The sequence below is a fragment of the Conger conger genome, chromosome 10 (assembly GCF_963514075.1).
Source record: "Conger conger chromosome 10, fConCon1.1, whole genome shotgun sequence".
Classification (NCBI taxonomy): domain Eukaryota; kingdom Metazoa; phylum Chordata; class Actinopteri; order Anguilliformes; family Congridae; genus Conger; species Conger conger.
In genome coordinates this window covers 46,016,348-46,034,306 of record NC_083769.1, presented here as the reverse complement: position 1 = coordinate 46,034,306, position 17,959 = coordinate 46,016,348, and the positions used below count along the sequence as shown (strand labels likewise).

The 17,959-nt window shown below is 38.9% G+C and overlaps 1 protein-coding gene across 1 annotated transcript; it reads right to left on the bottom strand.

Annotated features, from left to right (window-relative positions):
• Positions 1-5,098: 5,098 nt before the first annotated feature.
• LOC133139573 (alpha-1,3-galactosyltransferase 2-like) lies at positions 5,099-7,129 on the bottom strand. Its single transcript, XM_061259146.1, has 3 exons — positions 7,032-7,129; positions 6,490-6,627; positions 5,099-5,780 (listed from the first exon to the last, which is right to left on the bottom strand). Exons 1-3 carry the CDS (start codon positions 7,127-7,129, stop codon positions 5,099-5,101), a joined length of 918 nt encoding a protein of 305 aa, XP_061115130.1.
• Between the last annotated feature and the right edge of the window lie 10,830 nt (positions 7,130-17,959).

Below are 17,959 nucleotides of genomic sequence, written 5' to 3'. Positions count from 1 at the left end.
ACGTCTCAATCTGTGTGGGTCCCAACTCAACCGAAAACCACACCAACAATCACACGCAAGTTCCCAGAACAACAAAAATCCCACCCAAGCGACTCAAACTCTGACTCAGGCAGTTTGGGTGTGGCGCAGCATCCAGACCCGTCCGACAGCGAGCAATTCGTATTCGGAATTTGCAATTGTACAATTGTGCTCTCCCATCTTCGCTGTGCCACTCGTACCCCCACCAATAAGAGTAATATGTAATATGAGGGAGTAATGTATACTTGACGAGCAGTATCCAACTGCTAAATAAAGGGTACTGGTATGGTTATTGCAACACTACAGTCAGGCTGACATGCCAAGAAGGGAGCAGAAAGTATGAAGAAATAACTGTACTTTTTGATTGTTCTCCTGTTTCATTTGTTGAATTGTACAAGTGTCCATAAAAACATTGTATTTTTCATAATTAAATGCCCAAATTCTCAAATACAGAATAATTCATTTTCTGAGGTTCGGTGTACAGACACATCTATCAGTCTAAGGTCAAAGCTATTTGTGTCGTATTCAAGATTTACCATGAAGCAGCTATATCAGAATTAGACAATGATGTATACATACTTTACATACATATGGTGCCATTACTGAAATTATTTACTGAGTGATTAGTCACTGTTGATGCTAGAAACCTCAAGTTAATCTGAACCACCATGTAGTTCAGTTCACTGACAATATGAGACTCCATTACAGCAGGCAGTGGTATGTACAGATCAAGCTGGCAAGCTGCACCTGCCAGAAAACCAACCAGAGAATAATTATGATTAATAACCATTTAAAACCAGATTGAAGAAATTGGAGAAAATAACTACAGTATCAGCTGTAGACTCACTGATGTGTTTCTCACCCAGACAAACCAAGCCCTTACACTGCAGTTTAATTCACAATCATTTTATTTTCCCATTATTCAGTATCATTACATTCCACAGTGTGTCTGGTTTATTACACAAGAACATTTTAAATGGCAACCATTGCCATAATCACCCGATAACATAAATAACATGAATTTTTTTTTTTACATTACATTACAGGCATTTAGTAGACTCTTATTCAGAGCAAAAGGTTCAAAGGTTGACACTCCTATACCAGCCATACTTCTCTATCTCCGAAAAGGAAACGGGTTACTCCTTGTTCCAGAGCCGAGAGATAATCACTTTGTCCATTCCAGCTTCCAGTGGTGGAGATACAGAATAGTAGAGAGGCTCTACAGATTAAAGTTGTCAACACACAAATTTGATTACCTTTAATTCACTTACTCATTAATAATTCTTTAAAAAATAAAAATAAACTATTAACATTTCTATCAATGAACAAAATGCATAAACAGAAGAAGTAAATGAACATAAGAAAAATCAAAATCGAATCAATATTTGGTGTGACCACCCTTTGCCTTCAAAACGGCATCAATTCTTCTAGGTATACTTGCACACAGTTTTTGAAGGGACGTGGCAGGTAGGTTATTCCAAACATCTTAAGAGAACTAGCCACAGTTCTTCTGTGGATTTAGGCAGCCTCAAATGCTTGTCTCTTCATGTAATCCCAGACAGACTCGATGACGTCGAGATCAGGGCTCTGTGGGGGCCATACCATCACTTCCAGGACTCCTTGTTCTTCTTTATGCTGAAGATAGTTCTTAATGACATTGGCTGTATGTTTGGGGTTGTTGTCCTGCTGCAGAATAAATTTGGGGCCAATCAGATGCCTCCCTGATGGTATTGCATGATGGATAATTATCTGCCTGGATAAGTATCTCAGCATTGAGGAGACCATTCATTCTGACCAAATCCCCAACTCCATTTGCAGAAATGCGGCCTCAAACTTGCAAGGAACCTCCACCATGCTTCACTGTTGCCTGCAGACACTCATTCTTGTACCGCTCTCCAGCCCTTCGGTGAACAAACTGCCTTCTACTACAGCCAAACTACAGAGAACCTACTGCTATTTTTCTGCACCCCAGTTCCTGTGTTTTCACGCGTAGTTCAGTCATTGGCCTTGTTTCCATGTCGGAGGTATGGCGTTTTGGCTGCAATTCTTCCATGAAGACTTCTGCACTTCTGACCAGCACAATAGATGGACCTGGGCTCCACTGGTTTCTGCCAATTCTGAGCCGATGGCACTGCTGGACATCTTCCAATTGGGAAGGGAAGTGACCGACCACTGCATCTACGGTCCTCAACGTTGCCCGTTTCTTTGTGCTTCTTCAACAGAGCTTGGACAGCACATCTGGAAACCCGTCTGCCTTGAAATTTCTGCCTGGGAGAGACCTTACTGATGCAGTATAACTACCGTGTGTCTTGTTGCTATGCTCAGTCTTGCCATGGTGTATGACTTCTGACATTAAACTGTCTTCAGCAACCTCACCTTGGAAGCAGAGTTTGGCTGTTTCTCACCCAGTTTTAACCCTCCTACACAGCTGTTTCTGTTTCAGTTCATTTTTGTGTTTCAACCTACATATTCATTTGAGGGTCATTGGCTCCTGTTTGGTATAATTGGTTAATCACACACCTGAGTATATGCCTACAAAATCCCTGACTTTGAAGTGTACCTAGAATAATTGATGCTGGTTTGAAGGCAAAGGGTGGTCACACCAAATATTGAATTGATTTAGATTTTTCTTCTGTTCATTCACTTTGCATTTTGTTAATTGATAAAAAATAAACTATTAAGATATATATTTTTGAAAGCATTCTTACTTTACAGCATTTTTTCACACCTGCCAAAAACCTTTGCACAGTATTGTACATCACCAAATTATTTAATTATATTAATCTAGAATCAATTCGCATTTCAAGATTGTTCAAGAATTCATTATACGTTAAATTACATTACAAGAAATCACTGTAGTCCAAACCTAGATACAGCACTGAAAATCCACAGGACAGAACAAAATTCTTCTTAAATAGGGAAGAGGATGGCATATACACTTCACTGTTTTCTAACATTTTTTGGGCGCAAAAGTATCAAAAGACACTATTCTCGCCTCCACTCGGTACAGAAATATCATTTTCAACACTCCTAGCAAAAGAGTTTGATTACATAAAATGCGTAGTGCCATTTTATTACTTTTGAAGGTGAAAAATAATCACCTGTGATTATTGTGACTTTGACCATAGATATAGAAATGTAGATACCATGTTCAAGATTTTACGCGCATCTGCGTGGCAGCCATATCTGGGCGGTCAGCAGTCTGTGGAGTAGACTGTTTGGAAAAATGCAAGTCATATTTGAGTATAATAAGGAAATCCTCCAGATCTATTCCCTTTCTGGACGTTTGGTTTGCGGACTGCAGTGCAAATGAGGCTTCCTTTAAGCACACTCCCTTCTAGCTGGACTCAAGTTTGGAGCAAACATGGGTGGTGATTAGAGACTCATTACTGTGTAGACTGGAGATTGTTTTATCGGGTCTGCTGGGCTGGTCCAAGTGCCACCAGCATGACTGTAATTAACCACAATAACGCTGTTATCACTCTTCTGATTCTCAGAAGATGTTTTATTCCCTGCTCGTAAATTCAAGATAGTAAGATTAAGATACCATTTAAGCCATTAACTTTAACCTCTTGCGTAACCAATACAGTAACTCTAGCCTCACAGGACAAGCGTTTTCTATTGCTCTTCCTCTTCATAGCTGATAAGACATCACCAACTGCAACAAAAGGTGGCCTTGTGTATGAATTCATATGATTAAAATCTTGTTTGGTTTGCGACTTTATCTTTTTATCTGTTTGAAGTTTGAAGAAATCTTGATAGTTACAAGCATAAAGCATAAAGGTGTGGTAGCAACATGAAATGGATGGAATTAGAATTGTATTCCTCTCCTGGGTTCAGACACAGACACTGGCATACTTAAATCGATATTGTCAATGATCCAGTTATAATAACCCCATGAAGGGAACTGGGTGTTTAAAGGCAGACCATTTCCAGCCAGATGTTTCCTGCTGAGATACTATATTCTGGTATTTTGGATGTTAAAGCCCTACATTAGGCCTACATTACTTCGCTGTTTACCAATTTGCATACAACCAGTTTTTTAAATAGATTTTTCTAACAAGTCGGTTAGCTTCTAGGCGGCCATTGGAATTTCCGTACGGTGTTAAAATCAACCTGCAGGGACTGGGAAGTTGAACAAAGTAGCCTGGCTAACTTCCAAGTAGGCAAGTGGTTTTTTGTTTTTCGCAATCTTTAATTGCGTTGCTAGGGAACTGCACCAGAGCTCATTGCTCATTGGCAAGTCAACGAAAATGTAAATACAGAACGGACCTTTTAACGAAACGATAGCATTCCCCGCAGTGACTTAGCGCGTTGCTATTTCCTGAAGTCACCCCCACTACCTCTAAATTCAAACATCCGTGACAAATGGCCGTAAATGTATAGCAAATGGGCTTTAACATTGAAAATACCGGCATGTTTCCTCTAAAGGTAAACCGTTTACATATGGCGACACGTTGATTGACATTCATGAAATCCTTCCTGATGAAAAGGCACTATCACAGCCCTGCTATGGACCATAAGATGGTGGTGGAGTGGTTGCATAAGTGCGTTCCCATAGAAAGGTTAAGCTTTTTTGTTGGAAGTCAGTGGCAGTGATCAGTTACAGATTCATACCATACAGTAATCCCATGGAAGCAATACCAACAGAGGCTGTAAAGGTTGATAATGAAGAATCAGTCATTTTCTATGTCCATGGAGGATATTACTGTGTTGATTGCAGTTATGTACAGTTTTTGCAAGTTTTACAGTTTTGTGCTGATAACTGAAATAATTTATTAAAATATTTTGTGATCTTGGAGTTACAGGATAAGGTTCCGTGTCCTGAGTGGTTTTGAGATATTGAGCTTCAAAGATTCCAAAGTGAATCGGGCCAAGCAGATACAACATTTTTGCATTTTTTCACACTTTTAAAACTGTTTTTTTGTGTGTCAAACTTCACACATATTTAGTACCCTCGTAAACATCATAATCATGCCAAAAAAAAGTTTGTACTGCATGTTGTAAATGTGCAATTGTTTTGTGAGATGTTGTGCATATAAAGGTTTTATTTTTGTTTTATTTTTGGTCCATGGTACCTCTAGGTCCTGAGTCTGCTGTACTGTTTCTCAGCCCAGAGCAGCCGCTTGACGTGTATCTCTCGGCTGGGCCCGTTGAGGGGGTTCCAGCCGTACTCTGGCGAGAGCACTCTGCTGGGCTTGTTGAGCCAGAAGTACTTGTTGAGGTTGCTCTCGTCGTGCCACAGAGCCTGCACCCCGTTCCTCTTGTCCGTCATTATGCCCCGGTGACAGCTCTCGGTCAGGTTCGCCACGGACTCCCACGTGCCCCCGAACACGGCCGCGTGGTAGTACAGGTCCCCAGTCTCCATGCAGGCCGTGGACTTGGGGTTGCGGTCGTAGGTGTACCTTACCTTGGGGGTGTTGTAGAAGGAGGAGTGCTGCAGGGCAACCGACTCCCCGAGTGCCTCCGAGCCGAAGCGACCGGCGAAGACCATGTCCACGTCCAGGCAGAAGACGTACCGGTGGCCGTGACGGATGCGTGTCTGGACGGCGTCTGCGAGGGTCTTCATGCGCATCATGGAGATGTCCTCCCAGCGCTCGTGCCTCTTGATCTTGATGATCTCCAGGGCCCGGCCAGTCTTCAGCTGGAGCCCCGGCACGTTCTCTGGGGCGTCGGTGAACACGTAGTACGTCACCGGTAAACCCTCCATGAAGTGGAGTTCCGCTGAGGACAGCAGATCCATCAGGTACACTTCCAGATATCTGTTAAAAAGGCACACAGAAATACACAGCAGAGTGTTATGTATGCAGTGTCGGAAGTTCCTAATTTCTCTTAGAATAGTTACCCGCCATCTTCTGACACACTGAAAAACCCATCTATTTAAACTGCAACCTGAGCCCATAAGACAACCCCATCCCTCTCCCCCCAACATTATCAAACATTAATATTATGGGCAGCCATTTGTCCCCTGCTTAGTCTAATCAACTGTACATCACTTTGGATAAAAGCGTCAGCTTAAAAGAAAATTATTTATATTATCAAACTCTTTCCAACACCTTTTGTTCAATCATCTCATTGATCCCTCACGGATTTCAGTCCTCCATCAGTTGATCTTTCTTATTTTGATTCAGGATCAAGCCAGTAAAATAATTCAATTAATTGCAGCAAACACCTCTGTTAATCATTCAATTACCACTGAATTTGGTGCATAGGACGAATTACAGCAAGCTGTGCTGCATTGTGTTAAACAAATCAACAATAAATTAAAATGTCCGCCAAGAACTTGTATTTATCAACGTTCACTGCCACCACCTCCGCTATAGATTTAAGAAGGTGCAAACAAGCTTGTGTTCTGCTCTGAATGGTGTGATATCATGGGCTCCGTCAGGGGAAGACACTCGATTCAGCTCAACGGGTGGACTTGTGGACAGCAGACACGAGAGGCCCGAACGTGTCACAAACAGCACTCACTTCCCGACGGCGAACACAGTCAGTGCCACAGAGGTGCCCATTTTTTGGTGATACTTGTCGTAGGTGTCAGGATCAAACATCCCGTCCCACAAAATGGGAGCTCCCCAGTCCGTCGATGTCGTCACATCGGTTCGGGAGCTGAGAAGAGGGACAAAATGGGGGGGTAAAAAAGGGTAATATTGACAAGGCATCATTCTGTAACCTGAATAATATTTCATCACAGATGTCTGAGCTTGTCTGTGTGGTCACAAGGTTATATATATGAAGATAACATTCCCCACACCTCACTCCAAGGTGACCCTATGTTTTGTTTAAATTGGCAGCGTATTTGGTACGCTGGGTCTTTCCGTTTCCGCACTAAAGAAACTGAATGATCCAGACGATGGCACCGATGTTTTCTACCTGTCTGAATAAAGCAAAGAATACCACCTTACCTGTTCACCATAAAGGAACTGCCCAGGATCACAAGTTAATGTATAACAAATATTATTCCGTTCAACAAATAAAGGCTGAACACACACAGTACTGTTCATGTGACTCACCTGAGATCCAGGGAGGTGTCTACGTGGTCTCCAGGTTCTGGCTTTGCAGCAGGAGGAAGCTGATATTTCCTCAGAGGGCTTTCAGAAAACCTGAACATTACAACAGACAAGTTTGCTTCATCAAATTTCAAACTTCAAAATATAAGGCACATCTTATAGTTTTCCCTGATGAATCGTGACTTTTTCCTGCAACATTTTATGTTTGTAAGTAGTTACACGTAAGTTCTTTCCCCTTTAAGACACAACTAAAAAGCTGCCTGTTAAAGATGTACCTTGAAAGATAAGCTGAAACAGGAGTTTGCCGAGCACTAGCTTCCACGATTATGACGTATACGACAGTGAAAATACAGAAGCACTAAAATGTTATTGTACTTTTTAAACATACTTTCAGATGCGTTCATATGGTTATGAAAAATTTACCAAATTCAGGAAAAAGTGAATTTTGATTTCACCTTGTCTTTAAGAACAAAAAACAAAGTATTCCTCATACAAAAATAAATTGCCTTTCAAAAACAAAGTGCAAACTGCTTTACACGAGTGTACAACTGCTGCTACGTGGTAATGTCCAGCAGTACTGGTGTATGTAGCTGCAATATGCTAACCTAAGAGATTCAATGAAATAATGAAATGTATGCGCCATCTCAGAATGACCCGAGCTATGCAATGCTGTCCATTGATTTTGTGAGAAATGTTTCGAGAATCACATTACAGCAACAGAACGAAACAGCAACAAAAATAAATAAATAAAATGGATACAGTCCACTTAAAAATTTACAAATAAATTAATTAGTGAAAGTGTGCACATTGTCATTCTGCATTCTGTAATGTGACATTTTGATTCTTTAGCTCAGGCTGTTTCTGTTTATTCTTGCATGGTGAAGGAGACATTCCTACCTCACAAACGCAAACAGTAACGGAAGACCAAACAATATGCCGAGTCCCAAACAATGAAGCAGTCTGAAAAAGAAGAAAGATTTAATCAAAGGATTGTGAGGCATTATATTGCATAACGTACATTCACAATAGTAGCCAATATTACTTGTGCTGTGTTATTGTGCCATACTACTGCCATTATGGAGTAAATATGTAAAAATAATCATTTTGCTTGTGAAATCAGTGTCATATGAAAAGCAACAATGTTGCCTGTGCAAAACAATTAAAAGTATGCATGAATTTATAAATAATGCCAAGCAGGACCAGGACTGCAAATCTACAACCAGCAGGTAAAAATGTGCATTCCTGTCAAATCAGAATATCAAATCAGGTTTTTGAAACAACAGAACGTTCAGAAACAAAATGATATTTTCCAACTTCAGCCAAATACTTGTGAAAAGAAACTGTTCAAACCCAAAAGAGGAAAAAAGAAAACTGCGACAGAAATAAACGTTTATTTAAACAGAAACGGTGGTGCATTGAGCATCCTGTTGCAAACCTAGGGCAGACTGACTGATGTAGTACGGTTTGCTCCTACGGTGTCTGAGAAGGTGTTTACAGCATAGAACTAGATCATTATTGATTTGAAAATGATGAGAAAAATATTTTGATTTCAGCTGCCGCTTGGTTTCTTTCTGAACAGTGGTTTGCTTTGGCTAAATTTAGATGTATAAATATGAAATCTTCAAATTAATGTGTAAAATCACAGTCTGATATAAAAGTACAAATTTTTTACAAGAATTTCCAGAATTATTATTTTTTTAATTGCAGCAATACAATTTGGGTATTATTTTGAATTTTACTTGTTAATCATATTTAGAGGGTAAATTCCAAATCTTTTTCCCCAAATGAGATTCCCCAATAATTCGATAGGTACATATTCAGTGCCTACTACTATCATTCTGAAATAAAGCTTGTGTGCTGAGATCATTTCATTTAAATTGTGCACAAAAGCATATCCGAGCAATCCGGGCTATTTGAGGCTACATCCCTAAAGAGCATCACACCCCTAGCATCTGAAACCATAGCAAATTCCTCCAGGTTAACCGGGGTATTAAACATCCATAAGAATTCAGAAATTCTAAAAAGCTGGTTCACCAACATTATGCTGCTAGAGAAACATTTTCCATGAAACAGTCATTTTTTTCAATATAAAATGTCCCTGTTATTCCATATACAGAGCAGTATTTGGACAGTGGTACAATTGCTATCCTTTTGCCTCTGTACTCCAGCAGGTTGGATTCAAAATGAAACGGCGAATATGAGGTTAGAGAGACCACTGTCACCCGTAATTTGAGGATATTTACATCCATATTGGGTGATCCGTGAAGGAATCACATCCATTTTTATACATAGTCCCTCCATTTTAGCGGACCAAAGTAATTGGACAGTTGGCTTATCGGCCGTTTCTTATTAGTCGAGTGTATTCGCTTCTTTGGTGCAGGTATAAAAAGGTAAGTAATTCCTACACGGTTCACCCAATATGGATGCATATACCATCAAATTAAAGGTCAAAGTCAGAACAGACAGTGCACCACTGTCCAAATACATACATGCTACACTATATAATAGCTGGGAAGAAAAATTGTGTTTATAGATTGACCAAAAGAGAAGCAATTGTTTGTGAAATTTGGATAATTCCATTATTAAGTATATTTTGAATCCGATTCACGATTCATATACCGCAGGAACACGTTGTGCTTATAGAAAAATGCAATCTGATTGTAGGATAATATTTACGCAAATGCGATTCACCAGAAACCAGAAAACATTTTTTTTGTTCCCTCGCTCCAAGTAGACAATGTGTGACCACTGGAAACTGGATGTGATCGCAGAATCATGTACAGTCGCCTAAGAGAAATTCTACCAAGGTCGTCTGTCTGACGTTTCACTCACCTCATTGTACCGACCTTCGAGATGAAGTTCATTTGAGGCTGCGAAGAAAAAAAAACTGAAATACTTAATCAGATATAGGATAGTTTGGGAAACAGAAGGTAAAATATCAGGCGATCTGATATAAATAAATAAAGCATCCTACAACAGTCATTACCAAGTTGTAGTAGACACCTTTTCAATCTGTGACTCCTTGAGCCCGGAACGTTCTGAGATCCTGTGAAAAAAGAGAGAGACGTAGTCCCCCCCCCGCCCCCCCCCCGCGGGGCCCATTATTTAAAAATCTCCAGATTAAAATCTCATTAAGACCTCTTCAGATCAGAATTAACCAGATTTTGAAATAGTTTTTTTTATTTTTTTGTTTAGGTTCTGTCTCCGTTTTTTAAATAATTTTCAGACAGAATCATTCTGATCGAGATACCACAAGATCGGGTTTACAGAATCCAGACAAACATTATTTGGATACAGCGCGCCTCCATCTGTTGGTCAAAATAATGCAACATTTCATTAAGACAAACAGACATGAGTTTGTATATTATTCATATTCACCTCTTTGAATCATCAATACAAAAGACATTGGCAAAAGTCAGTCTAATTTATTGCAGGTTCATGTGGATGCTGGTATAGTATCTTCTGAGTATCTTTTGCAGCAATTATTTTGGAACAGAAAACAATATATTTTCAAATAAAATATCCCAAGGCATTTACACATTTGTAAGGCTTGCAGTTTTCTTCAGACAACTTTTATTTTTGTGGGGTTCTTCTGGAAAATACTTTATGGGCCATTTAGAATCGGTACTGTTTTATAGAAGGATTTGTGTTCCTAATAATGTGCAAGGATTGGATCCAATTTATGCATCCCACATCAACCTTGAATCCATCCTGAGTCCACCCTTTCAGTGGGATCAAGACAAGCATTATTTTCCATATCAAAACTATCCTAATCTTCTCCTTCAAAATCTAGATTCTTGGTAGGATTTAATGACCAAATCCTTATCCCACTTTTTATTGTCAGGATCACAGATTCAAGTTTTGAAATACCCAGTTTTGAAATTTAATCCCATCTGATTATTGAAATAAAATCCAAAAATGTTTTTGAATACTGGCCCACACGGGGTATTTCACAAAAAGGGTTACCTGAGTACAGGTAAAACCCGGAACATTTCTTTTGACTTCAGTCCCGTGTTCCAGATTTGGGAGGGCTCAAGGTTTTACTCAGTTATTCAGGCCAATTCTGCTTCATGAGACAGGGCCCCAGTTTTTACGATTTCCTCAATATTAGCCTATATATTAGACCCACAATTGACAAAGCTGTATGTCATATGAATTCACATTTTAATCCAGATTTCTGTGAATAAATAAAATGAGACATTTATATCAGTTTGCATTTATTAAACAAGAAAAAAGATACAAAGCTTTTTGTCATTTTATTTTTCGCTTGGTTTTTCCACAAACTCAGTTTTGTCTTAAAGAATCTTTATATGATACAACAATGCAAGATAAAGGAAAAAATATTTTAATAGATAGACCTATATAATCATTTAATATAGAAAATTGGTTAACAGTTAATATATTTAATATTTACAGAATATTTCATGCTAAGAATTGAAAATGTAGTACAGTACTTGATACAGGACAACACCAGTAAAATAAAATGTGCTCATACAACGACAATAATTAAATATAAAAAATAACAAATCAAATATTAATATTTAGACGGAGTGAAAGGATTTCAATAGACAAGGTTTTGTTTTAATACATAAACAATGTATCGATTTAGGATTAAATGAGAAATCCAAAAATGGTATCCTCTCTTAAAATGACTTAAAATATAAGAAGGGCATAAGTATATTTATAACAGATGTACGGTTTCCCCACTTACTCCATTAAGGGAGAGAGACAGTGACGAGGCTGGATATGTTGTAGTCGGCATTAGGATACTGAGTCCAGAAAATAGCCAGGCAGCTTCTTTTTTTTTTTTTAAAGCTATTTTGACATGTAAACAGTACATGCCAAGGTTCCATCCCTACACCCTGTAGTTCAACCCAGTATATTTCCAAATATATTTCTTCTGTCAAACAATGCAGGCATGTGCCACTGAAGCCGGGAGACACATTTCCTGTACGATTCTAGTCATTCAGAGCGATGGTAATATTGTTAGACTTGACAATTTTGGATCCAGGTTTTTACAAACTTCACCGTACACACTGCACCTTATAGCATAGGAAAGGTTAGCAAATTTGGTGAAGAGGCGTTTCACACGGTTGCAACAGTGAAGAAGCAGGAAGACGCATTAGCGTTAAATCATCAGCTTTCAAAGAATCTTTTCAAGTCATAATTAACTTTTTTTATTAATTTTTTACAAAGGAAGGACTTTTGTGGTAATTCCATAAACTTCTGTATGGTGCCAACATCATGTCACGAAACATGAAACATCAAAGTTTGTAATGTCGTTTCACATCCCAGTAATTATTACAAGAATCTTCATCACAATATAATTATATATGTTATATATTTTATATATTATAGTATTAGCTAATATTTTCCCTGCTGTTTCCACTGGGACAATGTTGGAGAAGCATTTCTTCAGTGTCCTGTAATAGTTTTTTGTGTGGCTGTGGAGGTTTTCCAGGACCACAGACGGGCCAGGATCTTCAGCCTCTGTGGATGTTCATATCTGAGAGAGCCTCTTAGCATTTCTTGTTTGTTTTTGTCAAGGTGTCAGTCACTTCAAATCATCTTTCAGTATTTTATTGTGTTATAGTCCTCTGAAAAAAATGTAAACTTGTTTTCAGACAAAAGGGAGAGTTTGCGGAAACAAGAAGGTGCTGGATTTATTGGTTGCAGTTGAAATTGTACTTCCCTCTAGGGTCTTTCAGCGAACTTATCCCTGGTTATGGGTATGCACTTTGTTGTACGTCGCCCTGGATAAGAGCGTCTGCCAAATGCCAATAATGTAATTGGTGAGATGCTGAGTATTCTGCTGAATTCATAATTGTTGTGGGGCCACTCCAGTTGGTGATCATGATGCCAAACTGTCAAATGCAGTATGTAGGTGTGATGATACTAATTGTGACTTTTGAACGATAAGATTAGCTTCGATAAACCAGGTGCAACATGAAAGATATATCAGTATTTATATTCCATTTGGTTATCCTTATTAAGTCCAAAGTACATTGTGTGGTTTTGTTTTCCCCGCTGTGTGGTGTGTTTCTTGCCAATTTTTCGCACACCCTCTCCTGATCTCTTTCCCAGTGGCTGCTGAACCGTGAGTCATAAGTGCCCTGTCCTATTGAACTGTGAGAATATTTTGAAAGACAGTTAGGATGCATAAGGAGTGGAGAACTTGCTCCAAAGAGGCACATAAATCAAAAGTAGTTCAGAAGCAACAACCTTACGTTGAAAAAATAACATTTATTATACTACTTTGTAGCTTTAATGTCATATAACATTACCAACCAGTTAGGTGTTTCGTGAAATGATGTTGGCACCATACAGAAGTTTATGGAATTACCACATTTGTTTAAAAGTTCTTCCTTTGTACTACGTAAAAAAAAAAGTTTTAAAAGTTAATTATGACTTGAAAAGATTATCTGAAAGCTGATGATTTAACGCTAATGCGTCTTCCTGCTTCTTCACTGTTGCAACCGTGTGAAACGCCTCTTCACCAAATTTGCTAACCTTTCCTATGCTATAAGGTGCAGTGTGTACGGTGAAGTTTGTAAAAACCTGGATCCAAAATTGTCAAGTCTAACAATTTTACCATCGCTCTGAATGACTAGAATCGGACAGGAAATGTGTATCCCGGCTTCAGTGGCACATGCCTGCATTGTTTGACAGAAGAAATATATTGGGAAATATACTGGGTTGAACTACAGGGTGTAGGGATGGAGCCTGGTGGCTGGGCTGGATTTGCCAGAGTTGGGTGGGGCTCGGTGTGCAGATGGATCCACGCTGTCGGATTTGGGGGCGTGACGCAGCTGTTTCCTGTTTGACTAATGGAGTCAGGTTTAAATGAAGCAGGTAAGGGGCAGGCGCGAGAGAGACGCCGGGGTTGAATGTTGGATTCCGCGAACGGAATTTTAACTGGTCGATTATATTTCAGTTCGTTGTGTTTGGGTTTCTTTTCCTTTTTCTTTTCCTGTTTTGGTTTCTTCGAGTTGTGGCGTGCTCTGTGTTTTTTTGAATAAATAAAATAAAGCTTTTTTCCCTTTACCCGCTTCGTCCTGAGCTCCTTGTGGTGGGTGGGTTCTGCATAAGAACAATAGGAACCCGTGGAGGGGGCGCTCGCTCCCGACATATACATGTCAAAATAGCTTTAAAAAAAAAAAAAACTAAATAAATAAAAGCTGCCTGGCTATTTTCTGGACTCAGTATCCTAATGCCGACGACAACATACCCTGCCTCGTCACTGTCTCTCTCCCTTTATGGAGTAAGTGGGGAAACCGTACATCTATGTTATAAATATACTTATGCCCTTATATTTTACATTTACATTTTTACATTTTAGTCATTTGGCAGACGCTTTTAATCCAAAGCTACTTACAAGTGCATAGGTTCTACCACAAGTCAAAGCATCACATCCAGAACTAGGAAAATACACCTGGACTGCTGTTCTAAACATATAGTCGTCATCATGAGTGCAATTTTTTTTTTTTTTTTTTTTTTTTGGGGGGGGGGGCGGTTAGACAGGGATAGGGGTATCAGAAGGGGGGGGGGGCGGGGTAAATCAGGAGGGAGGACTAAGGTAGAGTTTGAAGAGGTGTGTTTTGAGTCTGCGTCGAAATAGGGGGAGGGATTCTGCTGTCCTGACAGTGGTAGGCAAGTCATTCCACCACTGAGGAACCAGAACGGAAAACAGGCGTGAACGTGCAGCTCGACCGCCAGGTGCCCGTAGAGAGGGAACCGTAAGGCGACTAGAGCTGGCAGACCGGAGTGGTCTAGCTGGGGAGTAGGGAGTGATCAGGGATTGTATGTAATGTGGGGCAGTCCCCTTAGCAGCCTGAAATGCCAACACTAGGGCCTTGAATCGGATGCGTGCGGCAATAGGAAGCCAGTGGAGGCCAATGAGAAGTCATTTTAAGAGAGGATGCCAGTTTTGGATTTCTCATTTAATCCTAAATCGATACATTTATTTTTTATACATATTTAAGCCTTAATTATTGTCGTTGTATGAGCACATTTTATTTTACTGGTGTTGTCCTGTATCAAGTACTGTACTACATTTTCAATTCTTAGCATGAAATATTCTGTAAATATTAAATATATTAACTGTTAACCAATTTTCTATTTTAAATGATTATATAGGTCTAGCTATTAAAATATTTTTTCCTTTGTCTTGCATTGTTGTATCATAAAGATTAATTAAGACAAAACCGAGTTTGTGTCAAAGCCAAGCGAAAAATAAAATGACAAAAAGCTTTGTATCTTTTTTTCTTGTTTAATAAATGCAAACTGATATAAATGTCTCATTTTATTTATTCACAGAAATCTGGATTAAAATGTGTATTCATATGACATACAGCTTTGTCAATTGTGGGTCAAAGATATAGGCTAATATTGAGGAAATCATAAAATCCAGAAGGATAATCCAGCCACACTCACCACAAAATATGTTTGTTGAAGTTCTGTCAGGAGGGTCTTTGTGTGTCTACGTAAATGTGTGGTTTCGTACAACTGGGGCCCTGTCTCATGAAGCAGAATTGGCCTGAATAACTGAGTAAAACCTTGAGCCCTCCCAAATCTGGAACACGGGACTGAAGTCCAAAGACATGTTCCGGGTTTAGGTTTAGGTTTATTTATTTAGCACAAATTTTAGTACAAATCTGTGCAAGGTGGGAGCGAAGCCCTTACAGGCTTGTACGGAGCTCCAAACCTAGCAAACACTTATTACATTTAGTACATTTAGCGGGCGAAATAAAATGTAGCCAATCCAAATCCAACATAGGATGATACGAGAAAGAAAAGAAAATAGAATGTTTAAGGATTAAACATCAGTTGATACGAGAAAGAAGAAACAGACAACATAGAATGATGATTAAACATAAGATGATATAAGAAAGAAGAAACAGACAACATAGAATGATGATTAAACATAAGATGATATAAGAAAGAAGAAACAGACAACATAGGATGATGATTGAATATAGGATGATACGAAAAAGAAGAAACAGACATCATAGGATGATGATTGAACATAGGATGATACGAGAAAAAAGAAACAGACAACATAGGATGATGACTAAACATGGGATGATACAAGAAGAAGAGAAACAAATAACTGAGATAAATATTGAGTAGCAGTTTAGGTAGACATTAGATATTTTTTCAAATGTTTTTTTAAACACAGTTATGAGGACATAGATCTCAGTTGAGGGCTTAGTTCACTCCACAGCTTTGGGCCTCTAAAGGAAAGATTATACTGGTGTCTTGATGTTTGTGAGCGCGATAGGAATAGATTATTGTTGCTGTGTCTTGTTTGATGTGAATGGACATTGGAGGTGGAAATAAATAGATTCTGAAGGGTGTCTGGAAGTTCATGTTTTCTATACATGAATTTGTGGATGAATATGCATATCTGGTATGTGTTCACTTTTTCAATCGGCAATATGTTATATTTTTTAAAAAGGGGGGCGGATGGTGCATATCTATTTGAGTGGGAGATAAACCTTAAGTATTTCTTCTGTACTGTACGTAGTTTATTAAGATATGTAGGATAGGTCGCTGCCCAGATAATGTTACAGTAATTAATGAAAGGGAACAGGAAGCTATAATATAGAGTAAGATGAGCTGAAGAGTGAACTAAGGGACAAACTTTCCTCAATATGCCCAGCATCCTTGAAGATCTTTTGGTGACTAGGTCAATGTGATTAGACCACTTGAGATCACTATCAATAATGATGCCTAAGAATTTAGTATGCTGGACTAGATTGATTTCAGCATTATTTATGAGAATTTTGGCTAGTTCTTTTGGGTAGTGTTTATTTATGTTGCAAAAGATCATGAAGTTGCACTTCTTCACATTGAGGGTTAGTTTGTTTCGTTGGAACCATTGCGCTACAATAGATAGTTCATTATTAACAATTCTGATCAGGGAGTGAAAATCATCGTGGGAAGCTATGAGATTTGTGTCATCGGCGAACAGAACTGGAAGGAGATTTGTACATGACATGGCCATATTGTTTATATAGATTAAAAATAATAAAGGACCCAGGACTGAGCCCTGGGGGACACCAAATGTGATCTTAGATTTCTTTGAGGAAACACCATTTAGATGGACATATTGCTCTCTATTGACAAGGTAACTGGTTAACAGTTTAAGGGCAGTATCCTTCACTCCATATCTTTTGAGTTTGGCAAGCAGTATAGCATGGCATACCGTGTCAAAGGTTTGCTTAGATCCAGGAAGACACCAAGGGCAAATTTTTTGTTATCAAGAGCTGATGAGATATAATTAACGAGCTGTATTATGGCATACTCGGTAGAGTATTTTTTACGAAATCCATATTGGTGTTTGTATAATATATTATTTACTGCAAGGTGATTGGATAGTCTAGAATAGATCAGTTTTCCTAAGATTTTAGAGATACAAGAATTGATATAGGACGGTAGTTACTAAATTCCTTAGAATCACCTGATTTGAATATGGGTATGACTTTTGCGATTTTTAGATCGTGGGGGATGGTGCCAGACAGAAGAGATAAAGAAAGAATATGAGTAAGAGGTGTGATGATGTGATCAATTGTCTCCTTGATAAGGATACTCTTGATTCCATCATGACCATGAGCTGAGTTCTTTAGAGACATGATGATGTCTCTGACCTCCTGTGAAGTTGGAGGATCGAGATTTTGGAGTGAAGAATACTGACCCCTGATCGAGTCACGAGGATCAACATTAGAGTTCTTAAAGTTAGAGGCAAGTTCAGGACCAACATTTACAAAGAAATCATTGAAACCATTAGCAATATCCGTTGGGTTGGAAAGAGATCCCTTAGTATCATTCATTTCCGTAGGAGTAGCTGATGATTTTTTATTGCGTTTCATAAGATGATTGATGAGGTTCCATGTTGCCTTGATGTCATTTGATGCTAATGTGAATTTATC

Bases quoted from the DNA above. Each gene is read 5' to 3' on its own strand.
- LOC133139573 (XM_061259146.1), bottom strand. From the start codon at position 7,129: ATGTTCAGGTTTTCTGAAAGCCCTCTGAGGAAATATCAGCTTCCTCCT. The intron at 6,628-7,031 runs GTGAGTCACATG...CCCTCTTCTCAG, and splicing joins GACACCTCCCTGGATCTCAG to CTCCCGAACCGATGTGACGA. The intron at 5,781-6,489 runs GTGAGTGCTGTT...CCTTTTTAACAG, and splicing joins ACTGTGTTCGCCGTCGGGAA to ATATCTGGAAGTGTACCTGA.